General features: G+C 25.1%; 2 protein-coding genes across 3 annotated transcripts in view; one reads left to right on the forward strand and one right to left on the reverse strand.

Annotated features, from left to right (window-relative positions):
• Positions 1-12580, reverse strand: part of LOC117168889 (mitogen-activated protein kinase kinase kinase 7-interacting protein 3 homolog) — a 52570-nt gene extending 39990 nt beyond the window's left edge. For both annotated transcript variants that reach the window (XM_033354808.1, XM_033354799.1), the window contains exon 1: positions 12363-12580. The gene's annotated coding sequence lies outside the window, so the exon portion shown is untranslated. The remainder of the gene's footprint in view (positions 1-12362) is intronic.
• Positions 12581-20011: 7431 nt separating this feature from the next.
• Positions 20012-22714, forward strand: part of LOC117176840 (zinc finger protein 3-like) — a 3904-nt gene continuing 1201 nt past the window's right edge. Inside the window, exon 1 of the mRNA XM_033367185.1 lies at positions 20012-20068. Coding sequence (XP_033223076.1) covers positions 20012-20068 — 57 coding nt within the window. The remainder of the gene's footprint in view (positions 20069-22714) is intronic.

Below are 22714 nucleotides of genomic sequence, written 5' to 3' on the forward strand. Positions count from 1 at the left end.
TAAACGTATTCTTTAAAGAAGAGCCATTTATGACAATTGTTTAAATAATTACATTGTTTGAAGATTAAATAAATGCTAAAAGCCATAAATGAGCTCCACTCGGTCGCTGTAACTTAATCGCTAGGAATGTTTACATCCAATAATGTAAACAGATCTCTCGAACGTGCCTGTTTCACTTTTCTATTACTCTATGGGAAGCTGCAACCAACTTTCAACTATAGGATAGTACAATTTTACACTCGTATAGTACAATTTTCAGTTCAAAAAATTTATTTTCAACACAGTAGTTACATTTTCAACTAGAGATGAATTTTCAATTAAAATTATGAATCTTCAACAACAAAAAATTCATTTTTAATAAAAGAATTTAACTTTTAACTAAGTAGTTGAATTTCTAACGAAAAAAATGCATTCGCAACAAACAATGTAACAAACAAAATTTGGAAGAGGGAACTTTCAAATTGTAATGAAAATTATTTTTCTTTATAGAAACTTTCTGTCATAAAATAAAAATTATAACTATTTTCGATACATTTTTAATGAAATTCCCGGTTTTCCCGCTCAATAAAATTCCCGTTCAATTCACCATCCTGATTAATCATGATAATAATTAACAGTAATTTTTTTTTTTTAATTAATGTGTAGAGCATATTATTGATTTAAAATTTTACGACTTTTTTCTACCAAGCCTGTAAATGAACATTAAATTATTAAACTAAACTAGAATCGAAACATCAGAAATCAGAAAAAGTGAAAAGTTCCACGAAAGCTCTGCTGCAGATGCATTTTACTGGAAGGGAAAGGAATCTTTATTTATAACCCCGGCTGCTTGACCTATTTTTTAAAAGAAGAAAGAAATTTTGGAAAGGCATAGAATGTGGATGGTAGAACCATTCTTTGTCGGTTGGACACCTGTGCCGCGTGCCATTCAACACGTAGAAACAGAAAAGAAAAAGAAGATACATCTATATCGAATCAAATAAGATGTGTAAGTGGCACATAATTAGCCGGCACTGAGCCTCGCTAGTGTCACGCGTCTTTAAATTTACATTCGCACGTGTTCTCCCCTCCAAATTCTCAGATGCACGTGCACTATTGCCAGATAATCTTTCATTTATTTGCTTCTCTCTATCAAAAATAATTCAAACTTATTTTTAATTTCTAAACCACCCAATGTAAAAGCACTCCATTTCAATTTTAAAATATATGTTTTTGTATTTTCAGATTTATCCAAAAAATATCCAGCCCATTTCAGCTCAGTTTTAGACGTTTATAATTATTATTATTCAAGAGCACTTGCTTTATTATGTGAATTTTTGAAAAGAAATAAACATTTTAGAAATCCATGGTAAATTATATGGAAGGTGGCCGTTTTAATTACATAAAAAAAGTCACAGTAATTTCCCGCGTTTTTCCCGCTTCGAAAACATTTTTCACGGTCAATGAGCTTCAAATAATTTTAAGCAATTTTAGGCTAGAAATATTAAAAATTGAACGATTACATTTTTCTATAATCTGAAGACTTCCTAAATTAAAAGTTAAATTATTTTTATTTTAAATATTTTAAAAATCTTGAAACATCTACATATTATTTTACATCTACTTCAATTTTGAATTTTTTCACAACTTCTGGAAAAATTTTTAATGATTTGAATTCGTCCTAATTTTTTTTACATCCTGCAAAATAAAAAATATTTCCTGAAAATCTTCCAGATATACTTTTGACAATTTTATAAATCTTTTTAAATATTGTCTTAAAATTAATTTTTCAAGATAAAAAGTGACTATCAATTTACCTAAGAATCTTAACAAAATGTTTTTTTATTATTATTTTGAAGTCTTTCATAATTCTTAAAAAGCTTTTAAGTTTTGTGTTCGAAATCTAAAAAAATCTATATTTGGTTTTAAATTAGGCCGTGGGCTATTTGCGATGATATTTCGGTCAGACTAGCCGGATTTTGTCGGCATTCACTTCGTTTAAATTATTTGAAATCATTTCAAATTTTAAATTATTTTTTAATCTTTTCAGACCTTCTAAATATCTCTCCAACTTATTCCATTTTTTTTCTATGAATTATAGGTGAGAGATATTTATTATAAATCAAAATTCATCAAATATTTTAAAATATTAAGCCATTGTTATTTTTCACTGATTGAAAAATTTCACATTTTCAAATTTTAGTCTAAAACAATATTTTAAATTTAGTAAAAGCCTTTAATTATGAATATGTTATTTTGAAATTATTTTAAAATTAAAAGTAGTTTATAAAGTTTCGATCGGAAGTTTAGATTTGTTTAACAACTAAGACTTTCCAATTGAAGCAGTTTATATATTAACGTTAAAATATGAATATTTTTAAATTTTGAACTGACTCCGAATCATCCTGTAAAATCAATTTATGTTCACTTGTTAAACCATAATGTGTAGTTCAATTTTAAAAATGATTATAATTTATATTCACATTTGATCCACTAAAAAGTTTTTTTTCATCAAAAATTGTCAATTTTAAACGCTACTAATGTTTAATTTTTTAAGTCTTCAATACTGCATTTTGAAATTCTTTAAATGAAAAATGTACATTCAAAAATTAAAATCAAAAATGGAAAATTGGCAAGTGAAAGATTTTCGAATTAAGCATTTTAAACTGAATGATATCGTAATTGAAAAATATATAAATTCAAATGATTATTTAAAAAACCGTTGACCAAATGATCGAATTAAAAAAAATGACTTTTCTACAAAAAGATGAATATTCAATCCACAAGGACAGATTTTCTATTCAAAAATGTTCCGTCAAATAACAGTATTTATAAACAAAAGAAACAAATTCTGAAAATAAAATTCAATACCTTAATATTCAAACAAAAAATATTAAACTTCAGCAAAAACAGTTTATTTTGCAAACAAGAAAGATGAATTTTCAATCCAAAAGGATGGATTTTCTATCCAAAAAGACGAATGTAAAAAAAAACAGTTAAACTTTTAATCAAAACAGATGAGTTATTAACAAAATAGTTGAATTTTCAACAAAACAATACAATTTGTATCCAAATAGTATAATATTAAGCCAAATTAGACGAATTGAGAACAAAAAATAAGTAGTAAACTTTTTAATTAACAAAAAATATAATTGAACTATAAAAGATGAATTTTCAACTAAAAAGGCAGATTTTCCACCCAGAAACAGGAAGTTTTGAATCAAAACAGTTAAATTTTCCATAAAAAGAATTACTTTTATATTAAATATTTGAATTATCAACAAATTTCTTTTAGCAAATAGTAATATTTTTAAAGAAAAGAGATGAATTCTGAACCAAAAATATAATACCTCACTTTTTAAATAACAATATAATTAACTTTCAACCAAGCAAAATGTCTTTTTTTTAAAATAGTGGAATTTTTAACAAATTAAGACAGACTTTCTGGCCAAAAAGACGAATATTGAACGAAACAGTTAAACTTTCGACCAAAAATGATTTTCCAATCCAAAAGGATAAATTTTGTATCCAGAAGATGAATGATAAAAAAAATTTTAATTTTCGACCAAAAAAGATAATTTTCAAGAAAATAGTTGAATTTTTAACAAAATAATAACATTTTTAATCATGTAGTATAATTTTTATTCAAATAAGATGACTTTGGAACCAAACATACCTATAATAGCTGGCTTTTAAAATTAAAAGAATTAACTTTCAACCAGAAAAGATGACTTTCACAAAATAGTCGAATTAAAAAAAAATAATGAAATTTTCAACCAAATATTAAAATTTGTAACCAAAAGGGATAAATTCCGGAAATAAAATATTATAGTAGACTTTTTATTTAGAAATAATTATCTTTGAACCATAAAAGATGAATTTTCAATTCAAAATGACGCATTTTTTATCCAAAAAGACAAATGTTAAAACAAAACAGTTTAATTTTTTACCAAAAAGTTGACTTGGTAACAAAATAATGAAGTTTTGAAGCAAATAGAAAAATTTGTATAACCAAAAAGATTGCACCTGGACCAAAAATATGATAGTAGACTTTTCAATTAACCCTTAATGGGCACACTTCCGTAAAATTCCATAAAGAGCATACTGGGTGTTATAGACCCAAGGGTATTCAAACGTGTGATGTGCCGACGGTATTTCATAGTTTTTTTTAGAAAAAAAAAAACAATTAATGATGTTTAAGCTATATAGTTTAAGGAGAAAAAGGTTTCATAACTGTTTTTGAAATTTAAAGTAGTTACAAAAAATCATTTTTGGAAAAAAAATTTAAAATGACTTCTTTTACTCTAAAATACTCTAAAAAATTAAAGCTTCAATTCAATGAAAAATGAAACACCGTACTTTGCGTGATTAAACTATTTTATTGATCGAAAACTGCATATAAAAATTATAAAAATAAAAATTATGTGAAAATGACAGAAAAATACGTTTTCATGTCATTTGTTAATCTGACGCCATATGTTCCATTTCCTTGAATTTGGTATGTTTTGTTAAAGCTCAAATATGTCGTTGGGTGTTTTGCACCCAGTATGCCTTTTAAGGGTTAAAAGGAATTAAGTTTCAAACATACAAGATTAATTTTCAACCAAAAAACTACGAATTTGCCACAAAACAATTGAATTTTCAGCCTATTAATTTGATAAAATACTATTATTGAATTTAATATAATTTTGCAATTGTATTGAAACAGAGTCACGAAATTGAGAGCAATTGGAGGTGATAACATAGTAAGAGCGAAACCCAGTCCTCGAGATTTGGCATGAGCTAGGCCGAATTAAGAAAAAAGCAAAGGAATCCGGATTTGGCAACTAGCCAGGCATTTATAAAATGAAAGAGTGAATTAATTTCCGTGGTGTTATAGTACTTTCTTCCGCCTCTTAATTGGCGAATATGATAATATCAATTACTTCTCAACTTCAATTATTTTTTTCTTATTTATAATATTGCAGAATGCAGTTTTTAAATTTATATTCTTCAAATCGAGAATTTTCAAATCGATTTAAGATTTTAAATCGAGAATTTTTCTAGTACTTTCGGATTGATAAATAAAATTTATATTTCTAACCCTTCATTAATTAATTTGATGTTTTACCACATTAACTTTTTATTTTAAAAACAGTTAAATTAAAAAAGGCCTACTTTTTGAACAAAAAAAAAAAGAAGAAAAAGTGAAAACCATAATGGGTAAGTCCCAAAATTCACAGCCCAAAATGATCTCTTAAAACATGGGTTGAAATTTCAAAAAGATATAAATTTTTAACCAAATATTGGAAATTTCAAGCAAAAGATTGAAAGAAAAACAGTGCAATTCAACTAAGACATATGCATTTTAAATATAATTAATCAAATTTCAAAAGAATTAGTTGAATTTTCAAATAAAGAAATGAATTATCAACAAAAAGTATATCAGTTGATATTTTAACCAAAAAAGATTTTGATTTTCAATAAAAAACAGTTTAAATAAAAAAAATACTCTAATTTTTACTCAAAAATAGTTATTTCAACGAAAAAAAACGAATTTTCAACAAAATACAAGAATATTTACCTAAATAGTTAAACTTTGGGTTAAAACAATTAAGTTCGAACAAACATTTATTTTTAACAAAATAGGAAATTTCCAACCAAAAAGATGAATTTTTAACCAAAACAATGAATTTATAATAAAGAAGTTCAACTTCCAACTGAGTAGTTTTGAATATTCAAACAAAAAAAAATGAATAATTATCAATGAAACATATAATATTTGATATTTCAAACCAAAAAGTTTTTTATTTAAAATTACAAGCATATAAATTCAACCAAAAACGAAGGATTTTTAACAAAATAGTTGAATCCTCAACAAAAAAATATTAATTTTTAGTGAAACAGTTGCATTTTTGAACAAAAAAAAAGATGATATCACCAAATGAAAAATTAATTTTCAACCAAAATAATTAAAATTTCGACTGACGAGAAAAATATTTAAATAAATTACACGAATTTTCCACTAAATATTTTAATTTGCAGTTAAAAAAATTAAATTTCCAACCGAAAAAAATCAACAAATTAAACGAATTTTTAAACAAATAGTTGAATTTTCAACCTAGAAAGATCACTTTTTCACCAATAAATATGAATTTTGAATAAAAAACGGATGAATTCTCATCGAAAAATATACTAGTTGATATTTCAAGTAAATAAATTCTAATTTTAAATAATAATTTTTAAACAAACTATTTCTATTAGCAGTTAAAAAGTTAATTTCCAACCTAAAAAAACTAATTTTCAATAAAACAGTTAAATATTCAGCCAAAGGGATAAATCTTCAATCGAAAGTAATGCATTTTCAACAACAAAATATGAATTATCGATCAAAAATATAATTGATGATATTTCAAACAAAAATGATTTTAATTTTACATAAAAAAACAGTTGAATTTGATTAAAAAACGAAGGATTTTCAACAAAATAGTTGAGTCCTCAACCAAAACAGATGAATTTTCAACCATAAAAATGAATTTACAATAAAATAACGGAATTTTTCGATCAAAGAAATGAACCTTTAATTCAAAAAGGTTCAATTCTTTACAAAAAAATATAATCGTTGTAATTTCAAAACAAAATACTTTAATTTGTAATAAAAAATAGTTATTAAAAAAAAAGAATCTTCAGCAAAGTATAAGAAGTTAAAACTAAATGGTTGTATTTTTAGTTTAAAAATGATTTCCAATCAAAAAACTAATTTTTAATACAATAGATCAATTTTTAACCAAATAGTTGAATTTTAAACCTACAAAGATCAATTTTGAACCAACAAAAAAGATTTAAAATAAACAAAAGTCGAATTCAACCGAAAACGACAAATTTTCAAGAAAATAGTTCAGTCCTAGGCCAAAACAGAATAATTTGGTATGAAATAGTTGCATTTTTAATTAAAAATTATGAAATTTCTACTAAAAAAAAAGATTAATCAAAAAAATGTTGTTCGACAAAATAATTCAGTTTTCGACCACCCAGATAAATCTTTAATCAAAAAAGGTGGAATTCTCAATAAAAAATATAACAGTTGACATTCAACAAAGAATATTTTAATTTTTAATAAAAAATAGTTGTTTTAACAACAAAAAAAACGAATCTTCAATTAAAAAATATGAATTTTCAACAAAATAGTTTATTCTCAATTGAAACAGATTAATTTTTATGAACCACATATTTGCATTTTTAGCAAAAAAGATTAAATGTCGATTAGAAAGACGTTGAGCAATTCTTAAGAAAAAATATAATAATTGAATTTTCAAACAAAAAATATTTTTATTTTAAATCAAATACAGTTATTTTAACCCAAAAAAAGTATCTTCAGCGAAATACTCGAATTTTCCACTAAATATTTGAAATTGCAGTTAAAAGAATTAATTTCCAACCGAAAAAATCAACAAATTAAAAGAATTTTTAAACAAACAGTTGAATTTTTAACCTAGAACGATCAATTCACAGCCAAATGGTCGAATTTTCACATAAAAAAAGTTTCTTTTAAACCAAGAAAGATCACTTTTTCACCAATAAATATGAATTTTTAATAAAAAAACGGATGCATTCTAAATTCTCAATATACAAAAACTAAAGAATTTATAGCAATTAAAAATTCAAATTTTAATTTAAAAAATCCGCATTAAATAAAAACCTACATAGTTGAATCTTAAACCAAGACGATTAATTTCCAAGAAATAAATTCGAATTTTCAATAAACAATAAAATGAACTTTTAACAATGTTGTTCAACTTTCAACCAAATGCTAGAATATTTATCAAAAAAAGATTAACTCTCAACAAAAAATAATAATATTCGATATTTCAAAACAAAAAGTATTTAGTTAAAAATAAAACACAGTAAAATTTAACCAAAATCGACGAATTTTCAAAAAAATTGTTCTCTCATCTGAAAAGCGATGAATTTCCAAAAAAAAAAAAATTATTTCAAATAAAAAGAAATAGTTGAATTTAACCAAAAAGTATGCATTTTTAGATGAATTTTCTACAAAATAATTAAATTTTCAGCCAAAACAAATCGATTCTGAAGCAAAAATATCAGTAGCGGGTTAAAAAAAAGACGAAAACAAGGGTATGAAGTCTAAAATCCCTTTGAAAAGAAAAATGTAGACGAAAACAGGGCCATCTAAACAGTCTAAAGTGCAAAGCATTTCATGACACAAATATCTTAGTAGCAGACGGAAATTCGACTTTTTCCTTTTTCACCACCACGAGACTCTCGGCTAGTTTTGTACTTGTAGTCCCTCTAAATTCCCTTCTAGCACAGATTTCAGTCGAAAAATAAAAATAAAATAATGACTATAAATTAATTTGGCATAAATAGTAATAGCTCAGTTAAAAAAAAAATTATCAAGAACTGGGAATATTCTTTACTCCAAATTATTTTAAAAAACGTGTTTATTTCATTAATTAATTTATTAACTGATTTATTAATATTTAATGACCTATTTTTATTCTTTATCTAATCTCTCTTGCTTTGTTTTCTCTCATTGCAACTTTTAAGTGTCGAATGTTAATTGTTGAATTTGATTCCTTGCCAACTCGAGTGAAAATACGATCAGTAACAGCTGCTTCAATTTGCATCAGAAAAAAAACGTATTTTTTTTTAAATAATTCAATTATTTAATTAATCGCCCCTATTGCAAGGATTCGTATGATTTTTATGACCCCTGCCCCCTTCTTATGTACGCTTTTATATTTTTTTACTCAATATATAAAGAATATATCAATTATTTTAATCGTAACAGAGATTTTAAGAATTTCAAAAGATTTTAATAATATTACAGAAGTTTTAGGGTAGGATTTCAAATTATTTAAAAAGATTTTACAGAATTTTAAGGCTGGAAATCCTTTGAAATCCAGTAAAATTTCTGCAAGATTTTAAAAACTTTTTAAGGGATTTTAATAGGATTTCGAAAATTTAAAAGGATTTCTAAATAAGTCACGGTATTTCAAAGGATTTAAAAGGACTGTACGGATTTTAAGAGGTATAAAGAGGTTTTAATGATTTAACGACATTTCAAAGGATTTTCAAATATTATAAAGAATTTTGAGATTAAAAAAAAAACGGAATTTAAAAGAATTTTTAAGGATTTCATGTTTTAATGAAGTATTTTCACGAAACTTTAAAGATATCAGAGGATTTTAGTCAGATTTCGAAGATTTGAAGTAATTTCAAAAGATTTTAAAGAACTTAAACTGATACTGAAGTATTTTTATGATTTTTGAAAGATATCCAGAGATTTCACAAGTACGAATTCAAAGATTTGAAGGAGTTTAAAAAGATTTAAAATGATTTCAGAGGATTTCCAAATAATTGTTAAAGATTTTTAAGGAATTAAATGGATTTCAAGTGATATGTCAAAGCATTTTTGAGGATTTTAAAGGATCGTTTTACAGGATTTCCTAATGCGAGAATCTTAGAATTTATTTTAATTGACAGAAAATTGCATTTTTTCGTTAACTTTTCGATTAAAAATTCAACTATTTTTTTTTAAAGTTTGTCTTTTTTATTTTAAAGTTTACCTGCTTTAGCAGAAATTACACCTTTTTTTTGGTAAAAATGTAACTTTTTGGTTATAAATTAAGCTATTATACTATTTTCTTGCAAACTTTACTCTTTCGTAGAAAATTTACTTTTTGTTTAAAATTTACATTTTGGTGTTGAAAAATGAACTGAAATATTTTCTGGGTGAAAGTTCCACTTATAAAAAAAAAATGGTTTTTTATTACAAATTCATCTGTTTTAGTACAAAATTCATCTTTTTTGGATAAAAATGCAACTATTTGGTAGAGAATTTAACTACTTTGTTAAAAATTCTAACACTTTTTGGTTGAAAAAATTTGTTTTTTGGATTGAAAATTCAATTTTTTTGGTAGAAACTTACTTTTTTGTTACAAAAATACCATTTTTTATGTTACTGAGTTAACTGGGATCTTTTTTGGATGAAAACTCAACTTTTTTTTTAATAAGAAATTCCTCTGTTTTAAGAACAATTTCATATTTTTTGGTAAAAATTCAACAATTTGCTCATCCTTTTTGGTTAAAAATTCGTCTCTTTGCATTGAAAATTCAAATTTTTTTTTGGTAGAAAATGATTTCTTGTTTAAAAGTTCATAGTTTTATCGTAAAAACACGACTAAAATCTTTTTCAACCGAAAAATCGACTATTTTTTTGAAAATTTATCTTTTTCATTTAAAAATCGTTCTTCTTTGCTTGATCATTCAACTAATTTGTTTAAAACTTTTGGTTGAATCACTTTTTTTGTTCAAGATTTATATTTTAAGTTGAAAATTTAACTGTTCAGTGAAAAATATTTCTTTTTTTTTATTTAGAATTCATTTTTTTAGGATTGATATTTTTTAGTTAAAATTTCGCGTTTTTTTTTGTAACAAAGTTATTTTTTAGTTTAAAACTTCCTTTTTTTGCGTAAAAATGCATTCGTTTCGTGGAAAATTAATTTTTGTATAACGGTAATCTTTTTTGTTTGAAAATGGAATTTTTGCAAAGAGAATTTGTCTTCTGGTTTGAAGATTCAATAATTTAGATCAACTTTTATTTATTTCTTAGTGAAAAATCTTTATTTGTTGAAAATTCGTCTTTTTGGTTTTAAAATTCTTTTCTTTTGTTGTATAAATTTCATTCTTTTTTTATTAAAATATAAACTATTACACTTTTGTGTTGGCAATTTGTCTTTTTAGGTTGAATATTCAACTATATGTTAAAAATTCCATTATTTTGTTGAAAATTCCAATATTTTGTTAAGGAGTTATCTTTTAAAGCAAAAAAATTTTTTTTTTTAATAAATTAATACATTTTAAAATTTTTAATTTGTATATGAAGCATTGTAATTCCTGAATATGTCTGAGCTAGAAAATAATTTATATTCAAACGCTGATAGAACCTGAACAATAAAAATATTGTTAAAAATCTTAATTCTCTTAAATTGTTTTAAATTATCCTAAATTCTGTCATGTTCTCGGCTATATAACCTGAATAATAATAAAAATAATAATTCTCTGCAATTTAAGAGATTTCAAAAGATTTCAGGGCATTTCAAAGAATTTCAACGATTTTTAGGATTTCAAAGGATTTCAAGGGATTTGAAAAGGATTTCCGAATACTATTAAGGATTTTAAAAGATTTGAAGGAATTAAAAAAGATTACAAATTATTTTAAAGGATTTAAAGAAATTTCAGGAGATTTCAAAGAATTTCAAAAGATTTAATGGAATTTCAGAGGGATTCCAAATATTATAAAGAATTTTAAGAGATAAACAAATTCACAAAAATTTTAAGGATATTAGAGGATTTACAAATATTTTAAATATTTTAAATATTTTATTGAAAATAGTTTTCAGTAGAATAGGATTCAATTGGAATAGTTAACTTTAAACTTAAAAAAAAATAATTTTTAATCAAAAAGATGAATTTTCAAGAAAATAGTCCAAGTTTCAACAGGAATAGTGAAATTTTTGGTTAAAAAAATTCATTTTGAGCCAAAGAAAAAACGCATTCAAAATAGCTCATTTTTCAAAAATTGAGAAGAATTTTCAATCAAAATAATTTCAAGCAAGAAGATTAATTTTCTACCAAACAGAACTTTTTTACAATACACATGAATTTCCAATCAAATACTTGAATTTTTAATTAAAAACAAAACAAAAATTCACCCAAAAAGAGAATAGTTACATTTTTACTAAAAAAAAAATAATTTTAAAGCTGAAGAAAAAACAAATTTACAACAAAATAGCTCATTTTTCAACTGAAGGGACGAATTGTAAGCAAAAATATTAATTTTCAACCAAGAAGATTAATTTTTTACAAACAGAAAAAAACACAATTTTTGAACCTTACTTTAAAAAAATTAAGAAACTTGTTATTTATTCAAATTTATATTGGGATATAAAAAAAACACACTCGAAAATATTCCCCGAATTAACAAAAAATTTGACAATTTCTTCTCATCCTTCAAAAATGTTTAAAACAAATCTAACCTAGAAAAGTCTCCTAAATCTTTCTATCTTCCGAAAAAATGACACCGGAACCAATATTTTAAGGAGGAAATCTGCCAATTTATAAAGTGCGGATTTCACCACGGGCACAAGTGCCAAAATTGTCTGTTTCTTGTTATTATTGCACCCCCGATTAAACTCAAGTCACATTCCATCGCAGGTGTATTTTCGTGCCGCGTGGAGCTTAAAACCCCAAATGAAATAATAAACTCTACCGGTACCTCAATTTTCCCCCAAAAATCCTACCATTTTTACAAATTACAGTTCCCTCATAATCCATCATTAAAAGCCGAAAAGTGTTTAGATATAAAAATTAAAACTCACCGAACGGCAACCATTGAAAGGTGCAGAAGTTGGCTTCTCAGAACAACAATTCCGAAAAATTCCCGACTACTTTTCGACACGAAAAAACACTTCTTATTTCACAGTTTACCTATCACTTCTAGAAAGTTGTTAAGGCACTTTGGGACACTAAAAATAGTTTTTTAAAGAGCTTTTAAAATATTTTTAAAGGCAATGATAGCCGACGAACCGTCGAGTCGACAGATCAGCTGTCCACTGCGTATTTTACAACTGTAGTCAAAAGTATTCCTAAAAATAGAGTTTTCTTTCTTTTCTTGGATTGAATTAATAGAAAAGAGGAAAGAATTAGATAAGAAATATTTAAGAGTGTTGAAATTAATGTATATGTAGGTGCTGCAGTGAAAGGTGGGAGCGAGAAATTAATAATAAGGGAGGTTATATTGACTCGGGTTCAAAATGGCGGTGATACGAATCGTCTACTATTTATGAATGGAAATCGTTCCGGAAGGGGAATTTCTATTTTAAAACTTCAAAGTGACACTGAATAAAAATCAGATGTTCGCTAGAGTTATTTATAATAAGAAAATAACAAAACACTTTCGGCGCGAAAATTCGAATTCGAAATCTTCGAAATTAATCTTTTTCAATCTCCTCTTCCCTATCTCATCGCGAATGATACATCTATCAAGTATATCCTTTTCTATTGTTTCTCAATCTAAAATGTTGTCTATCCTTTTTGATCATTTCTTCTCTGTCAATCTAAATTCCCGTCCATCTTTTTCCATCCCCTCTTCTCTATTTCGCATTGGGTATACAGATATCGGAATGATTCAGAATAGTTCTAAATGGCTCGGAATAAATACCTGTCCGAAACTTTCGACAGAAGTTTTCTACCTATTTTACAATCTCAATCCACTTCAATCTTTTTTAATCCTCTCTTCTTTGTGAATCTCAAATCCTATCTATCTTATCTAATCTTCTCTTCTCTATCTCATTTCGTCTCTTACATTTGTCAACGTTCTTTCCATTTCCCTCTCCTCTTTCCCTTCCATTCCCATCATTTATCTAATTATGTCAATCTTCTTTATTTCTATTAATCTAAATTCCTGTCTATCATTTTGAATGCCCTTCTTCTCTATATTATCTGTCAACGTCTATTTTTTCCTATTTATTTTTCAGTCTAAATTCATGTTTATCTTTTTCTATCCCCTCCTTTCTCTTTCATGGTCTCCTACATTTATCAATGTCTTTTTTTCTATCTATTTTTCAAATTAAATTCACGTGAATGTTTTTCAATCCTCTCTTCCCTGTCAATCTAATGTCCTATCTATATTTTTTAACCTTCTCTTCTCTATTTTATCGTCTCTTGTATGTATCAACGTCTTTTTCTATCTATTCAAGTTTATCTTTTGCAATACCCTCTTCTCTATCTCATTGTACCATACATCTATCAACGTTTGTATTTTTCTATCTATTTTTTAATTCAAATTCGTTTGTCTATCTTCTACAATACCACCTTCTTTATCTCATCGTATCCTAAATCTATTAACATCTGTCTTTTTATATATTTTTTTTTTTCAAAATAAATTCGCGTCTCCTCTCCCCCCCCCCTCTTCTCTATCTCAACCTATCATTTGTCTATTTATAGCAATCTTGTTCTATCTCTGTTAATCTAAATTCCAGTCTATCTTTTTCAATATTTATGCTTTTATATAGATGCTGCTTGGTGCAGTCTTGGGCTACGGAAAACGTAGGAAGGGATTGAAAAAGATTGAAATTCGTAATAGACAGGAATAGAAAAAGATAAGAGTCCTTGTTCATAAAAGGTAGAGAAAGAAATAGACAATTATTGTGATTGGGGATAGAAGGAGATAGAAAATTGTTGAGATTGAGGATAGAAAGAGATAGCGTTTTTGGGATTTTTGCTAAAAAGTAATCTACTTTGTTGATAATTGAACGATTTTTTTAAAGTCATTTATTTTGTTGGAGATTTTTCATTTTAGTTGAAAATTCAACTATTTCGTTGAAAATAGTATATGCCTTTGGTTAAAAATTAATTTGTTTCTTTTTAGTTGAAAATCCATGTACTTCGTTAAAAATGTATCTATTTTGGTACAAAATTCATGTATTCTGTTGAAAATTCGTCCCTTTTTTAGTAAATTCATCTTTTTTGTCGAAAATTCATCTTTTTGGTGGATAATTCAACTATTTGGTTTAAAATTCGTATTTGTTGGTTGAAAATTGATTTTTTAAATGTAAATTTAAATATTCTATTTGAAGATTTATTGTTTGAATTCAAAATTTACTTCTTTACTTAAAATTTAGCTTCTTTGCCATTTTTTTTGTTCTATTTAAAAATAAATTTTTCAATTGAAAACTTAAATATTCTATTTTTGATAGAAATTTATACTTTTAGGTTAAAAATTCAAGTATTTGATAAAAAATTGATCTTTTCTGCTTAAAAACACAACTATCTTTTTTATTTTATTTTTTTTATTGGAAATTGATTTTTTTAAATTGAAAATTCAACCATTTGGTTGAAAATTCATGTATTTTGCTACAAAATTTTTTTTTTTTGGTTAAAAATTCTTATTTTTTGGTGAAAATTAATTTTTTAACCTGAAATAAAACTATTCTGTTTTTGGTACAAAATTTATTCTTTTAATTTGAAAATTTAAATATTCTTTTTTAATGCAAAATTCAATTACTTGGTAGAAAATTCACATATTATGTTAAAAATGTGTCTGTTTTGGTGGAAAATTAAGCCTTCTTTTTGACAAATCATCTTTCGGGTACAGGATTCATCTATTTGGTTGAAAATTTGTATTTGTTAGTTGAAAATTGATTTTTTAAATGAAAATTTAAATATTATACTTAAAGATTTATGATTTTAGTTCAGCATTTATCTCTTTAGTTTAAAATTGAGCTGATTTCGATTTTTTTTTGGTTTGAAAATTAATTTTTAACTGACAATTAAAATATTCCATTTTTGGTAGAAATTTGTCCTTTTAGGTTAAAACCTCAAGTATTTTATAAAAAATTGATCTTTTTTAGTTAAAAATTCAACCATCTTTTTTATTTCTTTTTATTGGAAATTGATCTCTTTTAATTGAAAATTCAACCATTTGGTTGAAACTTCATGTATTTTGTTATAAATTTATCTTTTTCTAGTTAAAAATTCTTTTTTTTTATGAAAATTAATTTTTCATCTGAAATAGAACTATTCTGTTTTTGTACAAAATTTAAATATTCTTTTTAATTAAAAATTCGACTACTTGTTTGAAAAGTCACATATTTTGTAAAGAATGTGTCTTTTTGTTTGAAAATTAATCTTATCGATGAAAAATCATCTTTCGGGTACAGGATTCAACTATTTGGTTGAAAATTCGTATTTGTCAGTTGAAAATTGATTTTTTAAATGCAAATTTAAATATTATACTTAAAGATTTATGATTTTAGTTCAGCATTTATCTCTTTAGTTTAAAATTGAGCTGTGTTTGAATTTTTTTGGTTAAAAAATTATCTTTTTCAAGTTAAAAATGCTTATTATTTATGAAAATTAATTTTTAAACCTGAAATAGAACTATTCTGTTTTTGGTACAACATTTAAATATTCTTTTTTATTAAAAAATTAAACTACTTGGTTGAAAAGTCACATATTTTGTTAGGAATATGTTTTTTGGTGAAAAATTAATCTTTTTTGTTGAAAAATCATCTTTCGGGTACAGGATTCAACTACTTGGTTGAAAACTTGTATTTCTTGGTTAAAAATTTATTTCTCAACTGATAAATGAACGCTTACATTTTTGGTAGAAAATTCATTATTTTAAGATGAAAATTCATCTATTTCGTTCAAAATTTACCTATTTTTTTAAAAATTAGTTTTTTCGTGAAAATTTAACTTTTTAACTGAAAATCCGGCTATTACATTTTTTGTAGAAAATTTATTCTTTTAAGTTAAAAGTTCAACTATTTGGTAGAAAACTTATCGTATTTTCTTAAAATTTGGTCTTTTTTGTAGAAAATTCATGTAATCTGATAAAAATTAGGTATTTTTTGTTAGAAGATTCATCTTCTTTATCGAAAATTCATCCTTTCGGTTGAAAATTCAACAATTTGTTTGAAAATTCATATCTTTTGTTTGAAAATTTATTTTTGACATGAAAATTTAAATATTCAATTTGAATATTTATCATTTTAATTAAAAAATTATCGCTTTAGTTCAAAATGTACCTATTTATTGAACATTAGTTTTTTTGGTTGAAAATTAATTTTTTAAATGCAAATTGAACTATTCCATTTTTGGCAAAAACAAATTGATATTTTTTAGTAAAAATCCAACTATTTCATTTTTGGTTGTCCATTTATCTTTTTCAATTGTAAATTCAACTATTTGGTTAAAAGTACATTGCTGGAGAAGCATGATTTTATTTGAAAATTTATCTACGTGCTTAAATATTTAACTATTTTATTGAAGATTCGTTTTTTATTAAAAAATGTCGTATTATTCCATTTTTGTTTTCAAATTTATCTTTTTTAGTTCAAAGTTTAACTATTTAGTGGAAAGTTTATATTCTTTAGTTTCTTTTAAATAAAAAGGAAGGCAATATTTAAAAATAATTCTATTCTTTGATAGTTCGAAGTCGATATATTTAAATTTTACATTTAAAAAGTATTTGGCTCGTCACAGTATTAGCGCAACGTCAAATTGCTACCAACTTTTGTAGCAAGATGACACAATCATGACGAATAAGAGAAAAAAACGTTCTCACCTCTTTTTAAAAATTATTTTTACAATCTCTCTCTCTCTCTCATTAGACATCTGTGACTATTTGATAATATTCGCCTTTTTAAGAAGAAAAACTGAATATATCTGCAAATGTTTGTCGATGAATTTCGAATATGCTTCATTCTTGCAACCTATCCTAATTAAAAGTTCAAAATGTTCGCGCCAATTCACCAAAAAAAGCTTCTGCTTTTCGAAATAACTTGAAAACATAAATTTTTTAAGTTCTACTTATGTGTGAATTGATGAAAAATTCAGTTGGACACAATGAGCAGTAAATAAAAACGGCAATCACGAAGTAGAATGTCTTGGGAAAATTTCGACGCATAGTTTCGGATTTAGTTAGTTGGCATCGTTCGTAGCGCCTCTTGCGTAAAAGTGTCGAAATACAAGTTTTATAAATGGTTTTATATTATTTCTAATTGAAAGCGTTTCAAATTGTAGACTTTTGGATTGAATTTTGAAAAATTTTATCATTTATAATTTAAAGCTTTGAGAATGAAACAATTTTATTATAAATATAAGAATCTCGAATTTCAATGATTTAAGATAATAAGAAAATTTCGAAAATAGGACGAGTTCAAAATATCAAACAGGAAATATTTTACAATTACAATTTTGAAAATTCAATAATTTAAAATTCAAAGGAATTAAAACTGTATTATTTGTAATAAAGAGCGTTTTAAATTGAAGAATTTCAGATTAAAATTTTTTTATGGAGAATTTTTTTAGAAAGGAGTTGAAATTGTATCATTTCTAATTCAAAGCGTTTAAAATTGAAAAATCTTATTTTGAATTGAAGAATCTCGAATCTGAATAATTTAAGATTAAAATTTCGAAAATAGGACAAGTTAAAAACTTAAAAAATGAAATATTTTCAGATTAGAATTTTGAAATTTCGCAACAACTTTCTTTTGCAGATTATCCTTTTCGTTATATATTTTATTATTTAGTTGAAAATTTAATAATTTTATTAAAAAGACATCCATTTTGGATGCAAATTGTTTACAATTTTTATTTTGGCGTTAGAAAGTGAACTGGACTCTTCTTTGGATGAAAATTTATTTATTTTGTTTAAGGTTTTTTTTTGTTTAATTCAACTGTTTGGTTGAAAATTCAAGTGCTTTAATATAATATTTGGATGTTGAAAAAAATGTAACTATTTGTTAGAGAATTCAAATATTTAGTTAAAAAATCATCCTTTTTGGTTGAACAAATTAGTCTTTTTTTGTTAAACAAATTTAATTTTTTATCTTGCAGAGTCAACTGGAATCTTTTTTGGATGAAAACTGAACTTTTTTTCAAATTAAAAATTCATCTGCTTTAAGAGAGATTTTACCTTGTTTGATAAAAATGCAACTATTTGGTAGAGAATTCAACACTTTTGGTAAAGTCGTCCTATTGTTTAACCAAAAAGTTAAATATTCATTAAAAAAAAAAATTAATTTCTTCTATCACATTGTTAAAGAATCACTTTTTTTGTTAAAGATTTATATTTAATTTTTTGTTTAGAATTAATTTTTTAACAGAAAATGTAACTTTTCCGTTTTTTTAAGATTGATATTTTTTAGTTGAAAATTCGCCTTTTTTGGAAAAAAAATTTTATTGTTTGAAATTTCATTTTTGTTGGGTAAAAATGCATCAGTTTCTTGAAAATTAATTTTTTTGCTGAAATACGTTTTTTGGTTTTAAAACATATCATTTTTTTATATAAATTCCAACATTTTTAAATTCAAATATAAATTATGACACGCTTTTGTTAGAAATGTGTTTTTTTAGGTTGAATAATAAACTATTATGTTAAAAATCTAATTATTTTGTTGAAAATTCCAGTATTTTATTAAAAATCCATCTTTTATAGTAGAAAAGACATTTTTTTGTTTGGATTGATTTAATAAATTTGAAAATTTTTAATTTGTATATGAAATACTGTTTTATTCCGTTTATAAAATATTATATGTTGAAAGTATCACAAGATTAAAACGCTGGAATTTTAATATATATGATTTGAAATGAAAAATTAGTCAAGGAAAAAGCAAAGAATTTTGACAAAGTTCTCGGTTTTGCATTTTTCCGCAAGAGGCGCTGCGAGCGATGCAAACTAACTAAATCCGAATTCACGCGTCCAAGTTTTCCGGGAGTGGTGACTTCTTATACTACTTCATGTCCGAAATCTGGGATTTCGATTCGAAAAGTTACTCAGTGCTACCAACAACCACCTCTTTGCTCCTAACCTCTAATTTGTAGAGATATGAAATTTACTTATTGAATAAAGTCGAAAAGTAGATTGCTTTTTTGTTGATTGTTCGCATAATTCTGCTGCACGGAGTTCAAAAGAGAGAGGATTTTTATTGCTTAATTCGCTTAAGCTAATAATAAATCGAGACAATAAGAAAACTATAACTCAAATTCTTAATTTTATTGAAAGTACAACCATTGAAAATTTATCAATTAAAAAATGAATTTTAAACTGGAATTAGTCAAATCCTTTTTACTTTTAGAACTCGAATGCTGCATAGTAAAGATTCAATCTCGAAGATTCGGATGCGCAATGCGCATTCCTTTAGAGCACTCGCGTAAAATTTCTCCTCACCCACTTCGTAAATTTAAGCCTTAATAACTTAAAAAATAGTCAATATTTTGAGTCGACAAGGACTTTTTTATAAATTAGGAGAAGGAACTTAGAACTAGCAGTTACACAGAATAATAATAAATAAAATATTAACCGAGTTTTTAGCAATTGAAGTTGGATAGAAATACCGAGTGCTCCAAGGTTATATAACTCTTATTTATATATATATTGTTTCATATATATATTTAATATATCTATAGGCTCTTAACCTAAGTGTAAAGCTACTTTAATATAAAAATACATAATTAGTTTATGAACTGCGGGAATAAGTGGGGCTACCACGGATGGAACAGCCTAAGAAGTATACAGGTAAATTACGCCTCCGTAATTTGAAGTTTCGTACACTAAGAAAAGTTAACCTTCGATTACTCAGACCCTATTTTACACGCACGTGAAGTACTTTTCTTTTGTAAAGAACCTATCCTCTGTTACAGTAAAAATCATTTTAATGGAAATACTATTCGGAATAAATAAAAACTTTTTTGGTATATACTTCCTGAAAAAAGACGCTTTGGCAATATATTTCAGCCTCTTTTGTTTTAAGCCCTGGTATTTGTAGTTTAGAATTATCTCAAGGGAGTTCCACTCCCTAGAATGAAACTTGGTTTCAAAAGAGGGAAGAATGGAAATAATAAATAAATTAAAATTAAACAATACCATGGCTTGGGACTAAACTAGATTCGGATTTCGTTTTAGAGTTAGACCTCGCTTTTTACAGATTTTTTCCACCGAGGATTTGAATATTTGGGCGCTGAATAGTTGTGACACTTTTAAAAGTGGTTGGTAAGAATTCTCTTTGGAAATAATTTAGTAAAAATATGTTTAAGGATATTTTTAGTTTCGAATTTGAACAGCGCGCCTTTTTTTTAGTTCGGTAGTTCTGCAACCAGGCGGCGTTCTTCCCTAGCGGATCGGGTGAATGGAACTGGTTCCGTAATATCACAATTATCCACGAATAAAAGCAAAAAAAGAAAGATTTAAATTGTTTGCAATAAAAATTCTGCGCTTAAATTTTGTTTACAAATTTTATATTTTTAAATCTTAATTTCTTTATTTATCGCATAATGAAAAATTATATTTTTAAATATGAAAATATAAACAATATCAAAAATGTTTACGTAGAATTATAATTGCAAAAATCGAAATGTTTATTCTATTGCATTTATTAATTTTATTGTGATGTTAGCCTGTTAGGCAAACTTCACTATGTGGTCACTTTACGGTCACCTGATACGCTAGGGAAAATATAAAAATTTATAAAAAATGTCACCGTAGAATTATTCTATGTGGACATTTTTTATAAATTTTATATTTTCATATTGAAAAATATTATTTTTCAGTGAGCGATAAATAAAAAAATGTTTAAAAAGTTTCAAAAATTGAAACAATTTAAATGCTTATTTTTCTGATTTTATGCACCTAAGGGGAGAAAAAGTCCCTCTCCTCCTTGGCGCATACGATATTTTTTATAAAAAATGGATGATTTCAGATTTGTCTCGAAATACAGTCATGATTTCGGCCCATATTACATTTCAAGTAAAGAAAGCATGATTTATGATAATTTATAATCAATCCAATTTTGATAAATTACCGGGTACTGATGAAATTTGTTGGTAATGTATTGTAATTTTTCAGATAATGCATGATAACTTACCATAAATGACCAAAAATTCTATTAAACAAATTTCTGGAAATTTATGAATTTTTTGCTGATTATAATAACTTGAGATAAATTAAACAAAATTGAATTCAGAAATGTCCAAAAATTTATGGAAATTTGTTGTAATTTATGGTAACCTAATATAAATTACCCAAAATTCGATTAAAAAATGTATATAAATTTCCGGAAATTTTTGTTATTTTGATCAGTTATATATGATAACTCACCATAAATTATCTAAAATTTAATTAATCACATTTTTATCAATTTCAGGAAATTTAAGAAATTTGTTGGTAATTTATAGTAATTTTACAGGTAATTTATTGTAACGTAAAATAAATGATCCAAAATTTAATTTTAAAATGTGTATAGATTTGCGGAAATTTATAGAATTTTTTGGCCAATTATGGTAATTTTACAGGTAAATATGGTAATTTACCACAAATTACCGAAAATTAAATCAAACCAATTTTGATCAATTTCCGGAAATTTATGAAATTTTGTGGTAATTTGTGGTGAAATTACAGGTAATTAATGGTAACTTAAGATAAATTACTCAAAATTTAATTTAAAAATGTCTATAAACTTTCGGCCATTTATGGTAACGTTACATGTAAATATGATAACTTACCATAAATTATAAAAAATTCAATTTTAAACTTTTTTTATAAATTTCCGGATATTTATGAAATCGTTTGTAAATAATTGTAATATAACAGATAATTTATGGTAACTTAAGATAAATTGCCCAAAATTCATTAAATAAAATTTCCGGAATTTTTTGGTAATTTGATGAGTTATATATGGTAACTTAACCCATTAACGACCAAAGCTATCAATTTTATAACATGAGTTTGACCGCAAAACTTATGGGTATAAAAAAAGAATAAATAGATTAAAAGTACTGTTACTTACGTTGTTGGGTGAGCTTTATTCGAATTCGTCGTCAAAATTCGAATATTTTGACTTCAAAATTAAATATGGCTGTTTTTGTATACAAAATAGTGAAAAATGTTTGATTTTTTTATTTTTATCATTTTTTTCAGACATGAAACGCTTTAATATCTTAAAATTTCTTCAACCATCGTCGCACAAAATTCTTAAACTTGGACAAAAAATTTGTATATTTATATTTTTTCTAAAAAATCTGAAAAAATTTCATAGTGTTCTATGGTTAATTTCAAGAAATTTTTAATCTATGGAACTTTTTTTTATCTTTGAAGTATTTGAGAAAAACAACGATGATGGAAAAAACAGTTTTTGGGACATTTGCATTTTGTCCGCCATTTGGAAGA

Source organism: Belonocnema kinseyi, chromosome 1 (genome assembly GCF_010883055.1).
Source record: "Belonocnema kinseyi isolate 2016_QV_RU_SX_M_011 chromosome 1, B_treatae_v1, whole genome shotgun sequence".
Taxonomy (NCBI): Eukaryota; Metazoa; Arthropoda; class Insecta; order Hymenoptera; family Cynipidae; genus Belonocnema; species Belonocnema kinseyi.